General features: G+C 34.9%; 2 protein-coding genes across 2 annotated transcripts; one reads left to right on the plus strand and one right to left on the minus strand.

The window, feature by feature from the left end:
* Positions 1-767: 767 nt before the first annotated feature.
* Positions 768-24,839, minus strand: capn5a (calpain 5a). The gene is made up of 13 exons (XM_051871350.1): positions 24,435-24,839; positions 19,988-20,160; positions 16,358-16,489; positions 11,008-11,216; positions 10,640-10,832; positions 8,970-9,163; positions 7,189-7,266; positions 6,119-6,314; positions 5,917-6,039; positions 3,841-4,037; positions 3,638-3,759; positions 3,042-3,178; positions 768-2,302 (listed from the first exon to the last, which is right to left on the minus strand). Exons 2-13 carry the CDS (start codon positions 20,150-20,152, stop codon positions 2,120-2,122), a joined length of 1,929 nt encoding a protein of 642 aa, XP_051727310.1. The 5' UTR covers positions 20,153-20,160; positions 24,435-24,839; the 3' UTR covers positions 768-2,119.
* ompa (olfactory marker protein a) lies at positions 11,223-13,528 on the plus strand. Its single transcript, XM_051871351.1, has one exon. It carries the CDS (start codon positions 12,722-12,724, stop codon positions 13,202-13,204), a length of 483 nt encoding a protein of 160 aa, XP_051727311.1. The 5' UTR covers positions 11,223-12,721; the 3' UTR covers positions 13,205-13,528.
* Positions 24,840-25,395: the final 556 nt, after the last annotated feature.

Here is a 25,395-nt window from a genome sequence, read left to right on the forward strand (position 1 = left end):
ATCCACCAGCTCCGTGATGTCGTCATGGAGGAGTGGAAGAGGACTCCAGTGGCAACCTGTGAAGCTCTGGTGAACTCCATACCCAAGAGGGTTAAGGCAGTGCTGGAAAATAATGGTGGCCACACAAAATATTGACACTTTGGGCCCAATTTGGACATTTTCACTTAGGGGTGTACTCACTTTTGTGGCCAGCGGTTTAGACATTAATGGCTGTGTGTTGAGTTATTTTGAGGGGACAGCAAATTTACACTGTTATACAAGCTGTACACTCACTACCTTACATTGTAGCAAAGTGTCATTTCTTCAGTTGTTGTCACATGAAAAGATAAAATAAAATGTTTACAAAAATGTGAGGGGTGTACTCACTTCTGTGAGATACTGTACTACCGATCAAAGGTTTGGAATAGTTTTTTTTTCTTTAATGTTTTTGAAAGAAATCTCTTATGTTCACTAAGGCAACATTTATTTAATCAAAAATATAGTAAATGCAATTTAACATAAATGTAATTCCTGTGTTGCAAAGCTGAATTTTCAGCATAATTTCTCCAGTCTTCAGTGGCACAAAATATCTTAATTATTCCAAACTTTTGAATGGTAGTGTATAGTTACAAAACAGTACAGATGATTAAGTATATATATATGTGTATGTGTGTGTGTGTAACAGGTCTTGAAAAAAACGTTTTAAAAACCCGAAATTACCAAGTTTTACACGGTCATGGGAACCCTGTTCAAAACTTGAGCATGAACAAAAATTACAGGCAAATAACTGAACATTCAATTAAACTTTATTTCATTGTGTGAAATAGTGAGAAAAACACAATCAAAATATACAAAAAAACAAAAAACAAAAAACATCACAGATTATGGCTAATCTTTGGCTATTTTACCCGTTCTGATAAGGCACATCTATTCATCTGTAAACAGACAACAGGTACTGCACAGAAAGAAATGGTAAAACTTAAAGTAAGACAAAAAATGAAAATAATTCATAGTGATTGTAAAATGGCACAGTTGTAAGTATCTTGGCATTTTGTATCAAAGGGAGAATTTTTGAATTTGGCTTTATGATGACATTTTAGTTTTATTTTAGTAGTTTGTTTATGACTATCATTAGTGTGTGAAGAGGTATAAAATGACAAAATCTAAATATTTATATAATGTATAATAAATATATATTTAAACAAAAAATAAGTACATTAGTTTTGCATGTTACCTTTTGAAAGACAATTAAAACAAGAAGAAAAAAAAAAAAAAAAAAGGCAAAAACCCACAAGCTGAGAGTGACATGCTCCTCCCTTTCTGATGACATACTGACACCTGGTGGTTATAATTGGTCTTTACACTGTGTAGATCATCTCTCAAGTGGTGGATAACATATATTGTAAACAATATTTATAGGAGCATATTTGTTTAAAATCATAAGGAACAGCTCTGTTTGGCTCTAAAACAGATGTATACGCATTAAACATTGGCTGTTCGTTAAACGGATATTTTCACATGTCTGATACCTTCACTTTGAAGACCATGTTAAACATAAATCCTGGATTCTGGTAAACACTGGATAAAACACTACATAATTTGGAGAAATGGTTCCTTTCACAAAGGCTTGACAAACTTGGCACAGCTTTATAAAAATCAACACATGATTATGACTAACATTTGAAGGAGAAAAATACATAAAAGAAATGTCCTCCTTATTTAAACATTTAGTGTAAACAGAGATTAAACAGAAAGATTAAACCTTCCGTTACTGATTGTTTGGTCAAATTACATTAACATACAAATATAAAACTGAAATTCATTACTACATATCTGAACTAGCTTACCTGAATAGTCATGAGTGGTATTAGATAAATGCATATACAGCATGCTATTTCATATACTGATATAGATGCATGTCCTATAATATCCAGATATATATAAATTTCCAAGACAAACACAATGGGAAGCACATGATACCAGAAAATGACAGCTTTAAGGTGTAAAAAGTGCTTGTAAACAACTACATTTTACTTCCAAGAAACATTCCCAAAAGAAAAAAAGACCATGTAAATGTATGTAATACACCACATATAGTACTCTACGATTTACCACAGGAACAGCGTGAACGTAAGTGACGTTAGATGTTGGTCAAGACGTCGCTGATAATGAGGCTCACCGAGACGAGACCCGGGAGGTCATTGTTCTGCCGGTTTCCTTTGTCCCGCAGGTGAAGTGTGTGAAGCTGCTGCAGGTCAGACAGGTCACCGTTTAAGGTCGCCTGACCCATGAAAGAGTCCTTCAGAAGGTTCTTGTTGTAGATCTGATTGACACAACAGAAATGTAAACAAAGACTTGAGGATAACTGGCAGATCACAGAGGGGAACACAACAGAATTGATTCATCATGACAATAGCTGTTTTCATCCACCTATTTTTATGTGAATTTTGGAATATCACAAATGCTGGATAAAAACGGCAAGATGCACATAAATTCTAAAAATGCACATAAAAAAACATATGCGCTCAATGGAGGCTAGTAATTTTTTATCCGATAAGAAGATGTGTGCATAAACGAAGTTGGAAATACAATTATCAAATAAACCTCTCGATGTGCAACAAAAACTCACAGAACTTTGCCTCAATAGAGAATGTGATTGGATAACCAGTGGACAAATCGCGTCACACAATGTTGACTTGGTCATTTTGAAATGCCCGAGCCAAAGTCTGTCATGAGAACGATTTGGTTTAATTTTCTTCCAGAACTGTTTCATACGATTGCGAAACACCAGGCATCTGAACACAAGATAACATGACAGCTTATGCGTATTTATGATGCAGGAAAATAAAACCACAGTGGCTTTCCCAATTGTGCCATCTTCCATTTTTATTAGATATTTTGAGCCAGTTTCCCAGGAAGTGTTGATTTTGTTCTCTTGATCAATCGATGGGATTGAAACGGTGTTTCATTCACAAATGTTTTATGCTATTTTCCAATTTTCCAAAGTTAAATTCGCAACTTTGGATGGAAACAGCTACAAATGATTCCTAAAAGACTATCACCTGAATGCGGATCGGCTCTTTCGGCTTCTTCCTGTAGAAAACAGCCTTCACGTCAAAGTCTGGGCTCTGTGTGTCTTTGTGCACCGTAGAACAAACCTTCTCTCCCTCACAGCTGATGATGACGTACGGGTCAGACGCTGAAACAACAGGAAAATCAGCCATTAAAAAACATCAAACTACTTTCGGGTAAATATTTTCAAAAATACAAGATCTGAATGCACTTATTTTCAATTATAAGCATGTTGGTAACTGTCTTATTAAAAAGCTAAAATTCTTAAAATAAATATAGTAAAAGTAGTTTGGCATTGTGTTGTCATGTGACATGCAAATCCAGAAATAGGAAATAACATCACAGAGCACAGAGTCATATGACTATGTGTCAAAGTTTCTTAAAATATCAGATAATTTGATCTTTTATGGCATCTCAAGATTAGTTCAAGTTGTAAAATGGTATAATTAAAAAATCATATTTAAAAAAAATTAAAACCATTTATTGTTTAATTCATAGTTATGAAATATTTGCAAGACACTGTTATCCAGAGCATTTCTTTAAGGGGTATTGTGCACAAAAACAGAGAGAGCATGACATTACTTACATCCATCTGAGTCCTGAGCCTTGAGTCCGTCTGCTCTGTGGACGTACACCTGTGTGACCAGCTTTGGATACCCACAACACCCCGTCCAACACGTCTGGGGCGGCTCGTCTATTGTCAGCTCCCTTAAAACCACACAATCTTCATCGATACATTTATTATCCATAATGCAAAAAGAAAAGAATGTATAATATATTATGTATTACTTGCAGTTTGAAGGTACATCCGTGAAGATCCGCAACAGGAAGTCTCCCTGCAGGCGGGGGTCAAAGGTCGTAGGAATGATGACATAACGGCCCTCCTTCAGGTCTTTGCGCAGAAAGACGCTGCGGGAGTTAATGTAGATGGAGCTGCCCACCGTTTTCTGAATGGCATGCATACGGTAAATCCGGTTGAGCTCGACCTATCAGAGAACACATCAATCAATATTCCTTTGTGTGCAAAAATTCCCAACGTTTTTTTCCCATTGCTGTCACCTGATGGAGTTTGGGTTCCTTGCCACTGTCACCTTTCGGCTTGCTTAGTTGGGATTTAAAAGACTTCAAATTCAGTAATAATATCGATTTGACTGCACTGAAACTACTGGATAAGAGCAAAATATAAAAACTGAATTGAACTCAATAATAACACTAGTTTTGCAACATCAACACTGTTATTTAACTGAACTGAATCAACATTAGCCGTTTCCAGCCAAAGTTGCGAATTTCACTTATGTGCAAAATTGGAATATCACATAAAAAAATTTGCGAATAAAGCACCGTTTCCATACAATGTGTTCAAGAGAACAAAATTGTCACTTAGTATTACAAAATATCTGTAATAAAAATGGAAGTTGCTACAGTTGGGAAAGCCACTGTGGCTTGTTTTTTGTACATCATTATTTATTTGCACCTCAGAGAGATGCTGTTTGATGCCATTGGTCTGCTGGTTAGTCCAGTTATCCAATCACATCCTCTGTTGAGGCAAAGTCCTGTGAGTTTTTGTTTCGCATCAAAGAATTTATTCTGTAATTTTATTTCCATCATAGTTTATGCGCATGTCTTCTTATTGGATAAAAAAAAGATCCGGCTCAATTGAGCACATTCGTTTTTTATGCCAGTTTTTAAAATGTATGCGCATCTTAGTGTTTCTATCCAGTGTTTTTTATGCAATATCCCAGAATTTGCATAAATTAGGTGGATGGCAACATAGCTATTGAACAGACTTGAGTCGAATAATGACATTATTGTCTTCTGTAGAGCTGCTTATAGCCGAATTGAACTCGTTTCATAATTGATGAACTTCACACTGTTATTGAACTAAATAGATTTAAGTTATTTATTTAATTATTTATTTATCCTTTATTTAACCAGGAGAATACCATTGAGATTTGACAATCTCTTTTTCTAGAGAGTCCTGGTCAAGACGGCAGGACATAAAGTTTTACAAGATACCAGTACGACAAATACACATATAAGGTCAATAAGTAGTTAAATCAAGAAAAGCAATTACATGTCTCCTTTACAACAGTCTACAAAAGACATTTAAAAGCACTCAAAAGGTGGAAGTACATAAAGACTAAGTACATTTTGCAGTTCATTCCAAACCCAAGGAGCATGAAAAGAAAAAGAAAATTTACCAAATTCTGAGTATACCCTTGGGACTTTCAGACAAATCTGAGATACGTGGCTAGTGCAATACTATATGTATAAAAGGTTAAAAGATAAGTGCTTTTGTGATAAATATATGCAATTTTAAAATACAGTGATGCGTATGTGACTCTGAACTACAAAAAAAGCAGAATGCTGAATGATAAAGAGTCTAATTTCCTAAGAAGGGATGCAGCTGAATGCATATATAAAAGATCAACATAACCAATTATAGATAAAAGGGTACTCTCTACTATTTTCTTTTTAGCCCCATAAGAGAAACATTTTTAGGTGATAAAAAACCCCAATTCAGGCCTTAAGCTTCCTCAACAAGTTATCAAGGTGTACGTTAAAAGCTATCTTTCGTCAAGCCATATACCTAAATATTTATAAGAACTAACTCTTTCAATAGATATACCATCTAAAGTCGAAATTGCCACATCCATTATCTTAGAATGAGTGCGACTAAAAATCATATATTATACATTGCACAGACTCAACCTTAATAATGACTCTATTTGTCTTTTTAGAGTTGCTTTATGGCAGAATTTGAATTTGTCATTGATTCTGTTATTTTCCTGTTTATGACTGTTATGAATCTGTATTGTATAAAGCACTATATAAATAAAGGTGACATGACTTGATTTGACATACCTTTTGGATATCAAAGCCGATGGCCATATTCTCTCCTTTGCCTTCTTTGGATTGAGCTCTCTTGTCCTGCTGCTGTAGGCAGATCAAAACTTCATCCTCTGGCTTTGTCACGTCAAACACGTACTGAAAAACACAGTGACATACTCTTCAGTACACAACACATCTACACAACAACACATGCACTTATGAATGAGTGTCGCACCTGTGGGTTCTGGAGGAACGTGGCTTTGTGGTTAATGCAGCCTCCAGATCGGTTCCTTAAAGGGTCGTCGTGGTGACACCAGGAGCCTCGCATCACTTCCTCATCCCAGGTCTTGTGGATGCTCAAGTACGACGTATTAATCAAGCGGCACAGAATCAGGTCTGTGAAATACTTAGAGAAGTCATCAAAATTCATCCTGAGAGAGGAAAGACAGCAGGACGATAAAGAAAGGTCATCAAAAGAAAGGTTTTGAGGAGTTTCAGTTTGAGTCAACGAGTTGATTCAAAAGTAAAAGGCTGCATACTTTACATACATATAATTCAGCTTTAAATGAAAGTTAAACTCTATGTAGTACAGCACCTGTGGCATGCTGTTGATTATCACAGAAAATATCAACTTGTCACCTATTTTGGAAATAAAATTAATTAATTAAATAAATAAAATAATAATATATATATATTTTTTAAAATGATTAAATCAATAAATAAATTAAATATTACATATTACAACAGAATAAACAATAAAATATACATTGTTTTGAAAAGTTTATTCACAAAACATTACGCATGTTCAAATATGACTAATGTAATGAAATTAACTTGTGTAAAAAGATACATGCAATACTACTTGCTGTAAAAAATACTTTTGAAAGTTGTAAATTGAGTAAATTTTAAAAGAAAATATTATTTCAGTCCTTCTACTTTAAAAATTTCACATTTAATTTAATGTGTTACCATTTCTTTTATAAATGGTGAAATATTTAATATTTGTGAAATTTACTAACAATTTCACTACATTTTTTCAGTGCTCCTGTCATGACTATGTAAACCCAGTAACTTTCATATGATACGTGCAAAGATGCCAGAAAAGGAGGATCATTTTTGCACTGAAGAATTAGTGTAAATGCTTAAACAAAATACAAGCTTCATGTTTCTGCTTTAAAATCCTTTTTAATGCTCTACTGACAAGCTGAAAGATGCTAAATTATTTTCTGTGGTAAATTACATCATGTCACAGATAGAGTTAAAGATGGTGAAACACAGCAAAACCAGTCCAGATATTAATCTCACCAGAACTCGCCATCATCCTCCACGGTCACACCCAACCGCTCTCGCTCACTCTTACTGACTCTCTTCCATTCCTCTGAGCTATACAGACACACAGAGACGGATTCAGAAAAAACATAATAGTGCGGCAATTCAATTTCCACTGTAAAAAAATAATAATAATAATAAACCAACTGACAAATATGCCTGCTAATGGCGCATTTCACCAATGGCTCTGGTAACTGAAAATGTTTGCTTTTGCATTTTTGAAACTTTCATTTTGACACCAGTTATTGTTTGATCCCACATTAATTTGGTGAAAAAAATTTTTTTTTCTCGTTTTATTAATTTGTTCCTTTGTTTTAGTAAATTGTAGCCACATTGTAATATTTTTTTCCTTTGTTTTAGTTAAATCAAAACAAGGGAATGAATTAGCACAAAGTGGCCACTAAAAAATATGAATGAATGTAAAAATGTATGACTGTCCCTCCCACATGAAAATGTATTTAGTATGTATTCTAAATGTAAACTCAAATAACTCTGTACTACATTAAAATAGAATTATTTTAATGGATTGGCAATGTAAGCATGATAAAAAAAAAAAAGTATGTAAATACATTAATATGGCATTAAAGGGTTAGTTCACCCAAAAATGAAATTTCTGTCATTAAGTACTCATACTCATGTCGTTCCACACCTGTAAGACCTTCGTTCATCTTCGGAACACAAATTAAGATATTTTTGATGAAATCCGAGAGTTTTTTTTATCTCCCATAGAAAGCAACGTAGTTACCGTCATTCAAGATCCAGAAAAGTAGTAAAAACATTGTTAAAATAGTCAACGTGACTACAGTGGTTCAAACTTTTTGTGTGCAAAAACAAAACAAAAATAACAACTTTATTCAATAACATGTTCCGAAGATGAACGAAGGTCTTACGGGTTTGGATCGACATGAGTGTGAGTAATTAATGACAGAAATTTCATTTTTGGGTGAACTAACCCTTTAAATGCATGTTATTAGGTCCCAGCACCATCTTTCTGTCCAACAAAGGGTTTTTGGTTGAAGAGCCCTGATTTAGGGCATTCACGCTCACATTTAAATCTAGTTTTCACTCCCAAAACCTTGCAATGTGAACATGGTCAGTATAAGCTCAAAGACAATTGTTGTATTAGCATGAACATAAAATTATTAGTGCACCTTTACAATGCTGAAATACGACACCTGATGTTCAGCTTGTCCTCCAGTAGGAGGCAGCATGAGCACACAAATACACAGAGCATATAAAACACAATCTTTGGTTTGTAACAAAGCGTCTCTGTGTCAGCACATTTCCTGTTTTTTCCATAGCTTCCTTTTTTCTTTTTTACATGGTTGCCTCATGCATTATGTACAATAACGTTTAAACTTTAATCCTATTTTATTTATGAAGCATGTTTTGATCTAAATCATTTCTCTTCCTAATTGTTTAGGAAATGTTAGTATTAGTTGAATGCCGTCTACCAATTAGGAAATTTGTTTACATGATCATTTGAAGTGCTTCTGGTGTCTCTAGCCTTAAATCAAACTATTTACATCAGCAAAGGCCAGGGAAGATTCCGGCTTAAAATAAGGCCGAGTTCCCTTTCCTATTGCACAAACAACGCTGACAGTTCAAATGCAGAAAACACGGTAATTAATTTAGTCTCCTGTAGCTGTGCAAATTACTGCTGGATGCTGGAGACATGTTTAAATGTGTACCTGTATGCTTTAACGATAAACCACACACTCGACAGTAACACTAACAGCTTGCAGATGTTCACAAACCTGTCGCTCCAAGCTCCATTCCACTCTCTCTGACCCCACGGGTTCCTCATACGGATCATGGAGAGCTTCTCTGATTTGAAGAACGCCAGCAGGCCGGTTCCCAGACGTACCTTACGCACGTCAGTTACAGCATACGCGTGACCTTTGACCAGGCCGCAGTCTAAACGGGCTTCCATGTCTGCCTGAGTAGTCGCCTACGGAAAAGAGAATCCAAACAGTATGAAAACATAAGACTGGGCGGCATGAAACTTGTGTTCATCACATTTCTTATTGCATTAAACACAATGTATTTATTTTATGAGTAGTTTCAGTTTGAGTCCATGAGTTTATTCTGAAGTCTTGATTCACCGTTACATATTTAACATACATATAATTCAGCTTTAAATGAAAATTAAACTCTATGCACAGTATCTGTGGCATGCTGTTGATTACCACAGAAAATTTCAACTTTTTTGGAAAATTTCAACTTTTTCCAATTCATTTTAAAAAACAAATACTACGCACTGTACATATAATGGACGTCTATGGGGCAGGACATTACATCAGAATACCTAATGAAATACACACTGTTTTGAAAATTATAGTCACAAAACATTATGTATATTCTAATTAGGGGTCTCAAGCGATTAAAATTTTTAATCTAATTAACTACATGATGTGCCAATTAATTAATCGCACATCAAATTTAGGTGAGAAATTACCCCCAAAAGATAATTTAAAGTCATTATTGTGTAAAGCATCAAATAGACATTACAGAAAGTAGCTTCAGAAATAAATATTTTATTTGATTCAACATAGAAATTATTACACAAACTTTCAGACCATGAGGTTGAGTAAATGATGACTGAATTTTCATTTTTGGGCAAACTATACCTTAAATGTTTTATTTTTATTATTTTGTTAATTAATATGGAAATATTAAATTATTTTTAAATTAAATTATACTCTAAATAAGAAACTAAAACAGCCAGTAGGTAGCAGTAAACGTCTTAATGATTATGTCATTGAGTCATTCATTCGATTTGTCCAAACCACTAATTCATTCAGGAGTGAAGTAAATTCATAAAGTTCTCTTTATGAATGTTTAATTGAATCATTTGTTCATTCAGTTTGTTCAAAACGCAGATTCTGAAATGAAACACTGCTCTGTATTGCTTTGTCTTTATATTTTTCGTTGGCAAAATTGAGCAAAAACACAATATTGTGTCTAAAATAATATTAACTTCTTATTTATTGAACTGTTGTATAAAAACAGTATCGCATTTGCGCTTGTGCAAGTGAGACAAAAATAGCACTTGTGCGATATAGCTTTACTATATCATATGGTGTAAATATGAGACATAAACTCAAACTGGGGTATTTCTGCCCCCATATCTTGAATTTTAGGGTCATTCTAACTACATTCTATAGGCTTCATCATGCAGTGAGTTGTTGCCCTGCATCACATTCATCATTAATCAACTGTATGAAATGTCAGATGACCTACATAGGTCTGGGGCGGGGTGTTAAATGCGTTAATTTTAACGCATTATTTTTTACCGTAATTAATTAATGCGTTAAATTGACGGCCCTAATTCCAATATGATTACTGCAATAAAAACGCTTATGCTTTTGTTCATCACATTTTCTACTGCATGAAACAAATGCATGTCACTTGATATTAAACTCACTCTAATGGAGCAGCTGATCAGGCCTCCTCTGTTGTGGACTTTCAGAACCCGCTCAAACAGCTGATGACGGGCCTCCTCCTCCTGGTTAAACTTCCCTTCCAGCAGATCCATGGGCTCAGATACACCGCCAGTGAAATCCACCAGAGCATCAGCTGTGTTTCCACCATCCAAAGCCTCATAACATCCACATAACCTGATAAATGAGGGATCAGATAAATGAACCAGTTCAGTGAAGGACATCATTCTAATATGCTGATTTGAAGAAACATTTCTTATCAACCTATATATCTAAAATATCCTTCAAAATATATGCTAGCTTCATTCAGTAAGACAGTTTTCTTTCTGTTTATGTTGGTTGTGGTACTTACTTGGCATAGGCCTTCTCTACCAGAGCACTCCAGAACTCATTACTGTCGTTGGAGTGGCAGTAGATGAGCTGCCCATTTGCGGTTGGCAGTCGGTCATCAATGACGACGTCTACCCATTCCCCAAAACGCCAGAACCGAAAATGAAAAATCCCAGCATAGCTCTCTGGTTTATCCTTGTCCCATTCCTGGTCCTTCCAATCTGGAATAACCTATAAACAGAAAAATACTGGAGTCAACTAAACCTAAAACAGCCAGTTCTGATGTAGATCAGAAGAATATGGTGAATAAAAACCTAAATTCATGGAATTATAGGAGTTTATGGGTGAATCAAATGACAGAATATGCCCAGGCCATATTTCACTCCAAAATCAAATAAATAAATAATTGTTTTACCAAAAATTAACCCTATTTTAAGCGCTGTTATTTTATTTATTATAATATAACAATTATTATTATTTTAGTATTTATGAATATTTGGAATTTAAATTTTTTTTTTTTTTTTTTTAAGTAATTTTACTACTACTTTTTTTAAGTTTTTCATCTAATATTTATTTTATTTTATTTCAGCCTTATTTCAATCACAGAAAACAAAATGTAAAAGTTTTACTTTTAGTTAACAATAACAGATTTTAAGGACACCTATGTATTTTTGTACATTTTAGGCATATTTTTTCACGCAATTACTAAAAACTCATCTCATTCTATAATAATAACAATAATAATCAACAACAAAAATAATAATATGATACAGTAAAGGGTTAGTTCACCCAAAAATGAAAATAACGTCATTGCTTCATTACTGCTTCATTAAGCTTCGGAGCGTTATGAATCTTTTGTGTCGAATCATGATTCGGATTGCGTGTCAAACCGCCAAACTGCTGACTTTGGTGCTCTGAACCGCTGATTCGAAACAGAAGATTCATAACGCTCCGAAGCTTCATGAAGCAGTGTTTTCAAATCGGCCATCACTATATAAGTCGTTATTTTGTTTTTTTTCGGTGCACAAAAAAATATTCTTGTTGCTTTATAATATTAATATTGAACCACTGTACTCACATGAACTGATTTAAATATGTTTTTAGTGCATTAATGGATCTTGAGAGAGGAAATGTCATTGCTGGCTATGGAGGCTTTACTGAGCCATCGGATTTCAACAAAAATATCTTAATTTGTGTTCCGAAGATGAACAAAGGTCTTACAGGTGTGGAACGGCATGAGGGTGAGTAATTAATGACATTATTTTCATTTTTGGGTGAACTAACCCTGTACGTAAAGAATAATAAAATACTATTATGAATAAAACAATACTAATAGAATAATAAAATCCCATTAACTGTAAATAAATATTGTTAATCAGATGTATATATAAATGATCAAAAAACAAAAACAAACAAAAAAAAAATCCTTAAAGTTTTTAAACAGCAGCAAGCATCTGTTGCCTAGTGCTGCAACACGTCAAACACTAACAGTGAATCTCCGGTTGGTTTGCTCCTCCTCCTGCTCCCAAAACTCATCCAGAGGCTCAGAGCATGTGTGGCAGAATCAATAATGTCCCCAACTAAATGAGGCTTTTTGCCCGTGGGGCCACAGAGGCAGAGGGGTGGGGGTAGAGTAATGGAAAGTGAAGGTTGAAAGAGGAGAGAGTTTATTCAGTCGCACACAGACACAAGCCACAAGCAGACGAATCCTTCCCCAACTTGAAGGCGATCCGGTCATGGGTTCGGAAATGGAGCTGACTTTCACCGAGGACCTGCAGCTGACGGAGGTGATGCGTTTGAGGGTGCAGTCGCTGCAGCAGAGGGGCCAGAAGAGGCAGGACGGCGAGAGGCTGCTCCTGCCGCACGAGTCCGTCTACCGTCTGGACTTCAGCGAGCAGGAGCTGACCTTCTCCCACTGGAACGTGACCCTGCAAGGAACGGGCCGTTTCACTGTCACCGGCATCTGCCAGCTCTGGACACCCGACCTGACCAACCTGATGACCAGGCAGCTGCTGGAGCCCATCGGCCAGTTCTGGAGGAACGCCGGAGATCCCGAGGATTCGCCCATCAAATGCCTAGAGGCGGACATCCAGGAGTTTGGAGAAAGGATAGCCGAGCTGGCGAAGGTGCGGAAAGTGATGTATTTCCTATTCGCCTTTAAGGAGGGAGCGACGAAAGACAAAATCTCTTGCTCTTTGACCTTCAACAAAAACAAGTGACAGATTGAATCACCGTATTCTAAAACCTCAGACAGGTTAGATGCTCTTTGTGATGGTCAGTCAAATCCTCTTTCTTTCACCAATCAACAAAAGCTCTTTGTGTTAATAAAAACTTTAGCTCTAGTCCTATGTTGTTTCCTGAACTTTATGATGGTTTTATTTAACATGTCGTCCAGAAAAAAAGCAACATTTTGTAGGAAGATTGTTTGTTATACACATGCATAAAGATATTGCTGGATGATTTTGTCTGGTACTTATGTAATCCACTGCCATTATGATGCTTATAGAGCGAATCTACAGTAAAATAAATTGTGCTGTCAATCATTCCGTTTCTGTATGTCAATGTTTTGTCAATATGGTGAAGGCATCTGACTGGAAGGTCTCGACCAGCATCCATCTCTATCCACAACATAACGGGATTAATATCGGCAATCAATCAATGTGCCCAGCCTTAAGGCAAATGCAACACATTAGTTCTAAGAAGTCTGACTCACTTCCATGAACTGGTTCTTTTTAACTGTTGTTCCAATGAACTGGTTCAACAAGCCAATTCTTCAGTTCTTTTACGTCATCAAGCGTTTCCGTTATACATCTGTTGACATTTTATGAGACATAACTGAAAGTATGCAGTGAGCTGTCTAAGAATCTAACTAGTTCAGTTCAATTTGTGAACTAGATCATTGAAAGAATCGAGTCAGAAGAACAATTCTCACACATAGAACTACTAAAATGGTCTCTGTTTGCTATGAAATAAGTCAACTAAGCAGTCAATAAATGTAAAATGCAAATTTCTCATATAATCTTTGAAAACTTTTTCCCCAGGAATGAACATCTATAGCTCCATTCGAAATAATGGTATAATCTGTATTTTTGATATTATATCATTTCACTGCATTCTAGGATTGCCTGCACTGTGAAGAGTATATGTGACTTCTAATTTGGCAAAAATCTTAAAAGGAAGCCACAAAAGAAGCCTACCTTAAGTTTGCATTTTACTAAAATATCAATGCAACCCTCTAAGAGAATAAAAATACACAGCAAACACAAACCATTTTAATAACACAGTTTTATTAATATTTCATGCTGTACTAAACAGGTTTTTATTGCTAACTAAAGCTATAAAAAACAGTTTTGTTAATGAAATAAATCTGAAAACATAAAAAATTAGAAATGTTGCCTTGGCAACTAACTGGAATAAGCATAAGTTGAAGCATAACAATCCTAATTGTAAATAAATAAAAAACAAAGTAAAATAAAACTACAAAAGGACATAAAAATAAATTGAAATATGTAATTCTATAAATAAATATATATATTATATATATATATATATATATATATATATAAAGAGAGAGAGAGAGAGTAGTAATATTTAAAAATAATAATAATAATAATAATAAAAATGACAAAAGCACATTAAAATGACTTTTTTTTTTTAACTAAAATTAAAATGAAAGCTGAAAATATAAAAATAAAACCTAATTCAAAATTTAATTTTAATTAATCTTAATATAAATAATACTGGTACTGAAAAAGTAAAGCAAAAAGTCAACAGTTTTAATTTTAATTTAATTACAAATCTTTTTTTTTTTCCCCTCAATAGAGCTTGTAGCAATGTTTTCTGGGATTGTTTTCTAGTCAAGTCAAGTGAAGTCACCTTTATTTATATAGCGCTTTTTACAATGCAGATTGCGTCAAAGCAGCTTTACAGTGATAACTGGCAAATAATTTTGGCTGCACAGCAGCTCTTAAAGAAAATGGTCATTGTCCAGCTTAAATAAATTCAGTATTGATTAATTCCATTGTAAAAATCAATAAATATTAATTAATTTATCTATATATCAGCACTGGAGAAAACAGTGATGTCATCGTCCAGCTCAGTTCTGTTCTCATACAATGGTGTCAATGCAGGCAGATCAAAAACATTGTTCTCTATTGAGCACAGATGTGATGTTGCCTTAGATTAGAATTTGATCAAAGAGAGAACTTAATTTGCAACATAAGGTCGCTGCACACCTTTAAGAGCAGCTTTAGCACCTTTTAAATACTGCCTAGATAGGCAGCTCACTAGGCATGAGTGTGTGGCCAGACAAGATCTATGAGTGTGTGTCTGATGGGGCTCTTCAGGGGGACCGCAGGAAGAGTTAGCGGACAGTAATTAGACCTCAGGAGAGAACAACATGTCTAGTAGAGACAGAACGCACAACACGGAGGGAGATCTAGTGCTCAGCGTACTGCGCGACGGTGTGTAGCCGTGTAAGGTGCATTACTGCAGGCGCTGCAGTGTGACAGCGACAGGCAGGACGTCCCGCGAGGCTCTTTAATGAGAATTACGTGGAGCGACACAGATGGATGACGTACGACTGTAAGCTCATGAGTAAACGGAAGTGCTTTAAAAAAAACTATTTCCAAGCATTCGGATTTGGAAAACTGTAACACATGGAAACAAACAAGTCATCTCATGGGATCTGATGTTTGTCCACGATTGTGCATCATGTGTGGACACAAATGAAAATAGAGCAAGGTGATAACCCCAAGTCTCCAATTAGTCACAAGCAATCAATGCAATCTCATTCAATCTAAACAAGACTCATCTTAATAACGCATCATTTTCTCAGTAAGCACATCCCATGGCTCAATTTGTAAGGATTACAGTGTACCTGTAGACACTGTGTAATGAGGAAAGGTCACATTCTGTGAGAAATGATAAGCTTATCCTAAGAGTCGCCACACCAGTGTAAATAAAACAGGGGGGGGGGGGTGATGTGGTTCTTCAATGGCATTGCTGCGAACCCCATGGCTTTGAGAAATTTTTTTAAACAATTTTTTTCTTTGAAGTATACTGTACCCCACCTTACCTTAGTTACTAGAGTTAGTTTAGAAAAACGTGGTTAATTGGTATTAGCGACCACTGTAATCGAAGATATATATTTTATCAGTTCATGCATTCTCTGGAAATCAAATCTGTGACTTTGGCGTTGCTGACACTGTACTCTGATTTTTTCTACAAATTTTTTAATTTCTCACACTAAATTTTAAGACACCATGTCAAGTTAAATGAGATGCAAATATTGGTAACTACTGTTTTTAGGCAGAACTTATCATTACTATGGTAACTATTTTGATACGGGAACAATAATAACATGAACTCACCTTCTGCCAAAGAGCTTCTCTGGAGGCCAGACTGGAACATGCTGCCACAAACCAGCAGTTTCCCAGCTGCCCCTGGTGCAGATCGTGGGCACTAATTCCATTTACAAACAAGTGCGGGTCTTCACAGAGCTCCTGTTATAGAGAGACAACAAGATTCCCATGATCCAGTGCTGCATATTCACACATACAACAGAGTCCAGTTACAGAAGGACTGCAGGGCAGTGTGTTTTTGTGAGATAGAAAACAGAGCACCTGTAATTAAATCAGCCATGTTTTTCTGTTCTCGGTTGACAGTTAGTGTGTCACTGAGGCACAACAGCTTTGAGTACTGCTGAAATGGCATACCATTCATCCTAAGGCTAACTAACTACCCACTTTATAAGAGTAGTTTATAAGGGTTAGTTTGTTTCCTGAAACACAAAAAAACAAGTGAAAGCTTCTTTTATCTGATTTTATCTTCTTTTATCTAAAGGTGTTGTTGCCAAAAAAGGAGACAATTTAAAGGGATAGTTCACCCAAAAATGAAAATTCTGTGATCATTTACTCACCCTCAAGTTGTTCCAAACCTGTATGAATTTTTTTCATCTGCTGAACACAAAAGAAGATGTTCCAAACAGTTGATGGGCCCCACTGACTTCCATAGAATTTTTCCCCCATACTATTGTAGTCAATGGGGCCCATCAATGTTTGGCTACAAACATTCTTCAAAATATTAATACAGGTTTGAGGGTGAGAAAACGATTGCCGAATTTTCATTTTTGGTATCCCTTTAATGGTTTCCCATGATATTCCACCAAAATAAAAAATTAAAGATTAAGATGGTTTAATGTCTGAAAATGATGAATTTAAGATATAATATTAGTATTGTATTTTTGTAAAAAACAAACAAACAAAAAAACAGTCATTTTGTACTTTAAAATGTATTTTTGTTATTATTATTATATACTGTATTTTTTAAATACTTTTTTTATTCTACAGTAAACCAGTTTTATTACAATGGCAATATTTGTATTGCTTAATTATATTACATGCCTGAATAATAATCATCATAATAAATAGCACAATAATAATTATTATTATTTTACAGTCATATTTATGTATAAGAAACAATATAATTTTTTTTACCCTTTTTGTGCAGCCCTATAAACAACAAACATAGCAAACCTGAGGCTTTAAAAAACTCCAATTGCATAAAAAAATAATCATAAAATTGCATAAATAAATAAATATATACATACATAAATCCGATTTTTCCCTAAAGTATCCCTTCTCCCTCCCTGACTTAACAGAGCAGATAGTATTATTTCAGATGCTAAAGAAAACAACAGCTGTGGTGAGGAAGAGCTGCTTCATGTGACATTCATGAGTGAAGGTCTGTTTTCGCCACCGGCCTGAGTTAACAAAACAGACTTCTGCTTCAACAAACAGTATAAACAGTGCAGTTCATGCACATGAAGTTTTTAGTGGGCGGATGATGGTATTGCACTTGTTCAACTACATTGCACTCACATGCCCGAACAGAACACTGATGGTGAAAAGGGGAGTGTCCTGAATATATACTGTATGTAGCAATGCTCCCTAAACGTAAACACACTGCTCTGTGTGACTAACCGTTTAGTGGCAATGGCATTACTATTACTACTGCTCATACTTAGCATTAAACTTTGGGGTGTAACGTTTGTGTTTCTGACATGACTGATTCCTCAAATCATGCTGAGGAGATTTGCTGTTAATTTACTAAGTCATCCGATCCAGCATTTTCACCTGGCGGATGATAAAACGGGTAGAAAAAAAACAATAAATCACATATAAAACGAAGCCAAATCTACAGATCAAAATCACTGAGCAAACATGGTTACATTAGCCGCTCACTAGCTAAAACCACCTTTAAGCTTGTCTAACAATGACAATCCATTCAGTGGATTACTTAAAACCTCATGCATATTTAACTAGTTAATGGAATGCCAAAAAGACTTTTCTAAGAGCCTTTAATGGACTGGGTTCAGTTTTAATTGACAAAGATCTTTTAGGCTTGTTTTGTGTGATTGCTGCTGTAAAGACACTGAAAACAGTAGGGAGGGGAAGAAAGAAGAGAAACAAATACATTTCATATAGTACGTGTCAAGAAATTAATCTGAATTTATGTTTCTTATTATCTTAAAGACCTTCTGATCTAAGGGCTTTTGCTTAAATTGTGCTTATCTGTGAATTTATGAGCAAGTTGGTTAGAGCTGCTAAAATTCGTGAATTGATAATATACACTACCATTCAAAAGTTTGGGTCGGTAAGATTTATTATTTATTTGTGTATTTATTTATCTATCTTTTATCCAGCAAGGATGCATTAAATTGATCAAAAGTGACAGTAAATACATTTATAATGTTACAAAAGATTTATATTTCAAATAATCCAGAATCCTGACAAATACGTCTCGCAGTTTCCACACAAATATGAAGCAGCACAACTGTTTTCTACATTGATAATAATAAGAAATGTTTCTTGAGCAGCAAATCTTGACACTGAAGACTGGAGTTATGATGCTGAAAATTCCGCTTTGCATCACAGGAATAAATTACATTTTAAAATCAAATACAAAACAGTTTTTTAAATTGTAATAATATTTCACAATATTACTGAATTTTTTATCAAATGCAGCCTTGGTGAGCAGAAGATACTTGTTTAAAAAAAAAAAAAAAAAAAAAAATTCTTACTGATCCCAAACTTTTGAATGGTACTGTACTAAATATTGCACATGAAAACAGATTTCATCAACAGCTCTAAGCCACCCATTTCTGGCATAGTTTATCAACATTCATCCTGGTTCAGGTGTATTTATATGCTGAGAAAACACATTTATTTATCATACACCAAGACTCCAGTTATGACAGCTACAGGAAATTATTCCTGTACACAAACATTTACTCAGGTACATTTCGAAACAATAACTATTATAACCTTTGGCTAAATATAATAATGTCAAGCAGGGGACTGTAAGCAGAGTTAATTGTTTTAACTACAAACGCTTTTATCTGCCATCAGTTTAAATGCGTAAGTTACAAGTGGTGTCCAGTTACACAAGATCTGCGGCCAGCAGAGACACACCTTCCATAAGCACAGAGCTCAGATATGAGTAATGACAACATCCAGGTTATTTAGGTGATGGGTTTAATCTAAGCAGCCATAAAATCCACCTTTAACTGATTAAAGTGTATTAATAGTTACTAAAGGCCACTAATTATCAGGTGTTTTGATAAATTCCTTCGTAATTAGTGTTGTTCGCTAACTTTTCCTTTTGTAATACTTGAAGTATGGGGTTTGTTCAAATACTGAACTTTAAATTCAGATTCATGAAATAAATAAATAAATAAATAAATAAATAAATAAGTAAGTAAGGAAAATAGACTGATATTTTCAGACTATTCAAAATATTTAGATTTCTTTAATAATAAAATACCAATAATTCAGATGTAGGGAAAGAATCTGTTTCTAAAGACTATTTTCTGACAAAATTAAGCTAGAACACAAAAACTACACACAAACTTAACAACAAATTCACATTATGTAACAAATGACTCACATTATTTGCATCAAAGTAGAATTTGCATCTAAATTAGCAATTTTTCTTCATACCTTTGGTCTCTTCCAGGTGACTTTTCCAATGCGGTTTCCGCGATAGAAGAGTGACTGGTCTACAGGGAGGAAGATTGGGTCTTCAAACAGAGTCCTGTTCTGCTGGCACTGCTTCCTCAGGGCTGAAAACTGCTGCCCTTCAAACGGCTTCACTGACGAGAACATGCTGCAGTCTGGAATGACACACACAGACACAAGATCATAATGCAGGAACGCTCTGTGGGTTATTGACCCGGGCGCTGGGATTGCTTTACACTTACACCAATATCTTCTACATTTGCCTGACCTGAGCAGTAAGTGTGTGTCTTCAGAAGAAATACGGTAGCAATACAGAACAAGAACTGAGTTATGAGTGTCATTTATAAAACAGCGCAAAAAAGCTAATGTAGAAAATCACCTTTCTGGATGTGTTTCTCTGGCCTGAATTACATTCAACACAGTTTGACTTTAAGTATACAGTGCAAATCTGAACACAAAAACAAACAAAAAAAAAAAAAAAAAAAAAAACAAGAAGCTTGGAGATTCTACCAAACATATCATTTTGTGTAATATGGGGTTTATGGCAAAACACTACAGGTGAAAAGGGATTTTAACTAGTAAATATCACCATACTTTCCCCAGTTAATTACTCACAACATAAGACAACGGTTTTGAATTACAAGTTTTCTGAATTGTTATGTTTAAATATGCAAATGAGGTGTTATCTAATTAAAGGTGCAATAGATGATTCTCTACTAGGGCTGTAGCTAACGATTATTTTGGTAATCGAGTAATCGTTCGATTATTCTAACGATTCCTCGAGTAATTTATCGTGAATGGAGCTGCATGAGACGCACGTGGATAACCTACACGTATGTAAATAATTAGAGCGCATATTAAACCTGCAGCACATACATTTGTTTAATTAATTCACAGCCTTTGTAAAGTCACAATAGAATTTTGCTTTATTATGATTTTTAAACGGGTTTAATATCGGGCAGCCTTAGAAAACGGTCTAATAATGCGTTTCATGGATTCTCGTCCATAGAAAGCGCCACTTCTGGTATTTTCTGGTTACTCGACACGGGCAAATTGAAATCGAGGATTTTTTAAAATCGAGTATTCTAATTTAATTGAGGAATCGTTACAGCCCTATTCTACTGAAACATTTTTGTTATACTGGTTGAAAATCACTATGTTAAATGGTCTAAATGCTTTTTTTTTTATAAATATATGGTCTGTGGAAGGTGTAATGAAATAATACAATGTCCTACCTGCCTGTCAACATATGTTTTTACTAGGGGTGTGCACGAATAGTCGAATATTCAATCTGTAATTATTATTCGAAAAATAAAAATACTATTCAAGTATTACTAAGTTGTTTTGCTGACCGTAAATGCAGTGAATCAATGATAAATCCTAAGCACAAAACTCACAGTTATAACTAAATGCACTGGGTGGCGCTGTGGAGCATGTTAACAAGTCGATTGTATTTGATCACAGAGCGTTGTCGTCTGCCTCGCAGACTTTAAGCTTGTTGTGTATATTGCCTAATCGTAAGCTTGTTCAGACAAAAACTTTATGATTAAAAAAATAACGTCTTTCTCATTAAACGTCATTTAAATAAACAAATATATTAGAATATCTGTTTTTTATGAGCTGTTCAGTCAGACTCAGAATTATGAGTTTCCATGTCAACAGATTCAACACCAAAATGAATCTGCAGCAGTCAGTTACAATCTCTCTAAGTTGTTTACGTTCATTATTATTGTAATGTTATGTACTTAGAGACATGAGGTAATTTAACGCCGTCTCTTGTGACGCTTTGCCAATTGCAGCTGTGTGTGTATGCGCACGATCATGTGTTTTGGAGGAGGTGTGGCTTTTGCAGGGAGGGTGGGATTGTATGCTTTCAATGCTAGCATGCTAACGTTAGCATTTCACAGATCACCTACTGCACCTTTAAATATACACTCACTTGCATAAATGCCCAGCCAGGTTCAAAATTCTTGTTTCATTTTGTTGACATATTAAGGTTAAAGGTTTTTACAGAGGGGATTTTTATTACTCTATAAATCAGAAAATACTGTCAGAAAAGAAAAAAATAAGTCTTGTTTTTAGGAATAAAATGTTAAAACACATATCAGGTTAATGATATATGAACAAACCCCACTGTAAAAACCTTCAGAATATAGATAGGAATAAAATTGTAAAGTTTGGTGTATGTAAAGCTGTTGAAGTGGAGATTTTGGTCTCAGCGCAGGACAGAAATTAATCTCACGGCCTTTAAAGATATGGGTTAATTTAAATCTACAGATGCAAATAGATAAAGTGTAATAAAATAAACAATTTAATATGTATTTTATATGTTTTCTTTCCACTAGTCTGAAAGAAGACGTGTAATGGAAGCAAAATAGCCCGAAATCTCAATTTACCAGTGCATGAAAAACACAGGGTTTGGCCTGTCTTGGCCTGTCTTGCCTCAAGAAAACATGGGTTTGGAATGAAATGGTAGGAACTATTCCTACATGCAGAACACATCTAAAAGTCACATGATCAGTGAAACATGAGTCAGTATCACACTGTCAAACCAGGACAGCCAAAAAGGGGAAAAAAAATCTGAAATGGTCTTCAAACGTCTGATAAACACTATTGGCCCCTCCTTTAGTTTACTGTATTGTTCTGCTTTTTATCACTCTTGACGGAGCACCAGGGGGTGTCCTGCAGGATTCGCGAATATGAACACCACTCACATCACACAGCTGTAAAAGCATTACACACGACTGTGAGAGAGGAAAGATCGATACGAAGCTCAGATAAATCGGTTTAAGACATCACACACCCATCCAGACCGGAACCACACCATCCAATTGACAGCACAAAAGATCCTGGTTTCTGAAGACACACACAATATAAATCCCTTTCACAACACATGGCTCTTCATTCTCGACTATCAGGATCATGAGAATGAGTCAGCGATGGCATTGTGTTTTTACAGAGGGTGCGTCTTCAACTGGTGACATATTTATTTGGGCTGTTTGAAAGCCTTCAGAAAGTATCCGGACACTTAAAATGTGTCAGTGACATTGCATTAAAAAAATAACATACAAAATGATGTTATCTGTGCTCAAATGCTACAGGATCTTTTTTCTTAATATTTCAAGATGAACATTTACTGTTAAATCTTGTTAAAATGTGAGAATCAAATATGATCCATTAGGCTTTTGAGGAACGTTTATTTGTCCATCTCTCAATCATCATTGTATTGCATTGCATTATGTGTTTTGCCTCCACAATAAAAACTACAGTTTTGATCATAAAACTAAGCATTTAAATATGATCTAAGACTCATTATTGGGAGATGTAGAGTGACAACTATACTTACTACTTACTAACTATACATATTTATATGCATTTTACATGCGTAGTCTGCTATAGTTATAAAGATCTCATTGATTTACATTACAAATTATCAGAATTTCATCTTACTTTTTGGCCATATAAATATCAACAACTGCACCTAATTGCATATTTTTGCTCAGTCTTCATCAGCTTGATGTGTCAAATAAGATATAAAACAAAACACAGGCCTATGAAAACTTATATATATATATATATATATATATATATATAAAAATAAAATGTTTCGTTTTTTTACTAAGGCTTCAATAACTGCTCTATTTTAAAAAAAAATATATATTTTTCTGACTATTATTTATCAGACTTTACAGGGTTAATTGACTTAATTTTTGCTCAATGTTAGTAATTTTAGTGAATGTATGACATCAGTTGATGTAGTTCAATGACATACAGACATTTTTAAGTGTTGTTTAAGCGTTCAAAAACTGTTTGGGCTCAATGTAACTCCTACTTTTTGTAAATGACTGAACAAAACAGTCATGCAGCCATAAACACCCAAAATAAAATTTGTTTAAGTACAGATAAACAACTCTTATTGTTAGAGGGACAATATGTTTTTGTAAAAGAAAAATGTAGGCCAGTATGTTTGGAATGTAACATTTTCAGTAGAGAGAATTCAACACAACGTTGTATCCAATGGACTAAATCAAGTTTCCCGTAATTTTGGCAAATGTTAGTGATTACTGGATAAAATAATACTAATAATAAATATTTTATAGAGACTGCACTCACACTATTTCATTTTCCAGGCCAGGAAATCACAAATTAAACATTTCTTTATATTGTTATGAACATAGAACCCTGTCAAATGTATCAATATATCAATTTCATTTACAGGCTGTTATCGCGTAACAACTCCTCCCTTTTCAACATTCCACACCACACGCAAACAAACTAAAAACGTCACAACAAAAACACCAAAAGAAGAGAAAAACACTGCAAAGAGGCGAGATGCCACATAAACACCCCCCTAAAAGTGACTTTGAAAAAAAAAAATTCAGTAAACATGATCCGTAATGTTGCAAGAACTTTAAATTCCTTAAATTACCTGAACTCTTCGTGTTTTCCCCAGCTGGTTGAGGATATTCAAATTAGGTATGAACAGATGCTTCTTAATTTACTAATTCATATGCACAGATGATAGACATTCACAGTTCAGAGACAGGTTTCTTCTCAGTCCTCCAGAGACTGTAATCCACTGAACTGTGTTTTACTGTGTGTTGTGTCTATTTCCTCGTGTCTTTCAAGTTCTCTGTGGTCTGAGGGAGGGGCCTTCACTGCTGACACTCGAGTGTGTTTCTGCAACTCATCCATTTATCAGAGGGAAACATACAGTAGGGTGAAATGCGGTTTTCGATCCACATAATCAGACTTTTCTGAAAAAGAGAATTGCTTACTTTCACTGTAATTCTATATCCAGTTTTCTATAGCCAACTCAGAAAAGCAAGGCGACAAATGAAAGAGAAACACAGAACAAAAGTTTCACAAAACATGGTGATCTTTAAGTTTACTGCTGCCACCTTGTGGCAAAAACTCTGTAACGTTTCATGAGAATCACTGTACAGGTGGAATTGCGACTGCTTTGAAATTCAGTTAAAAGGTGTCGCAACCTGCAAGTTGTTTTTATTTGGATGTGTAATTATTGCTGAAAAAAAAAATCGAAAATTGTGAAGATCGCTGCTCAAATAGGGTGGAGTCACGTGATATATGTTACTTTTCTCAACGCAGGTCACTATGGTCCAATCACATTCGTTTATCATTATTGATGAGTAATTTACATTTGTGTACGAAATTTGGCGGGCACCGTGATCTGCCACATGCATAAAAGAGCAGCAGAACCCTGAAAATAAAAGGAAAGAAAGAAAGAAAGAAAGAAAGAAAGAATCTAAGTCAATGGTTTGAATCTAAAATAATTTAAATCAGTGGTTTCAGGACCCAAATCTTCAGGGCATTAAGTGGATCAATTTGTGCAGAAATGCATCAAGTACACTCAAAAAACAAACAAAAAA

This window comes from Ctenopharyngodon idella, chromosome 18 (assembly GCF_019924925.1).
Source record: "Ctenopharyngodon idella isolate HZGC_01 chromosome 18, HZGC01, whole genome shotgun sequence".
In the NCBI taxonomy this organism is placed as follows: domain Eukaryota; kingdom Metazoa; phylum Chordata; class Actinopteri; order Cypriniformes; family Xenocyprididae; genus Ctenopharyngodon; species Ctenopharyngodon idella.

Excerpts from the sequence above, each read along its gene's own strand:
- capn5a (XM_051871350.1), bottom strand. The coding sequence starts at position 20,152 with ATGTTCTCGTCAGTGAAGCCGTTTGAAGGGCAGCAGTTTTCAGCCCTG. Across the intron at positions 7,267-8,969 it reads AATGGAGCTTGGAGCGACAG|CTCAGAGGAATGGAAGAGAG; the intron begins GTTTGTGAACAT and ends GTGTCTGTATAG. Across the intron at positions 2,303-3,041 it reads AAGAGCCGATCCGCATTCAG|ATCTACAACAAGAACCTTCT; the intron begins GTGATAGTCTTT and ends TGTGTCAATCAG.
- ompa (XM_051871351.1), top strand. The coding sequence starts at position 12,722 with ATGGGTTCGGAAATGGAGCTGACTTTCACCGAGGACCTGCAGCTGACG.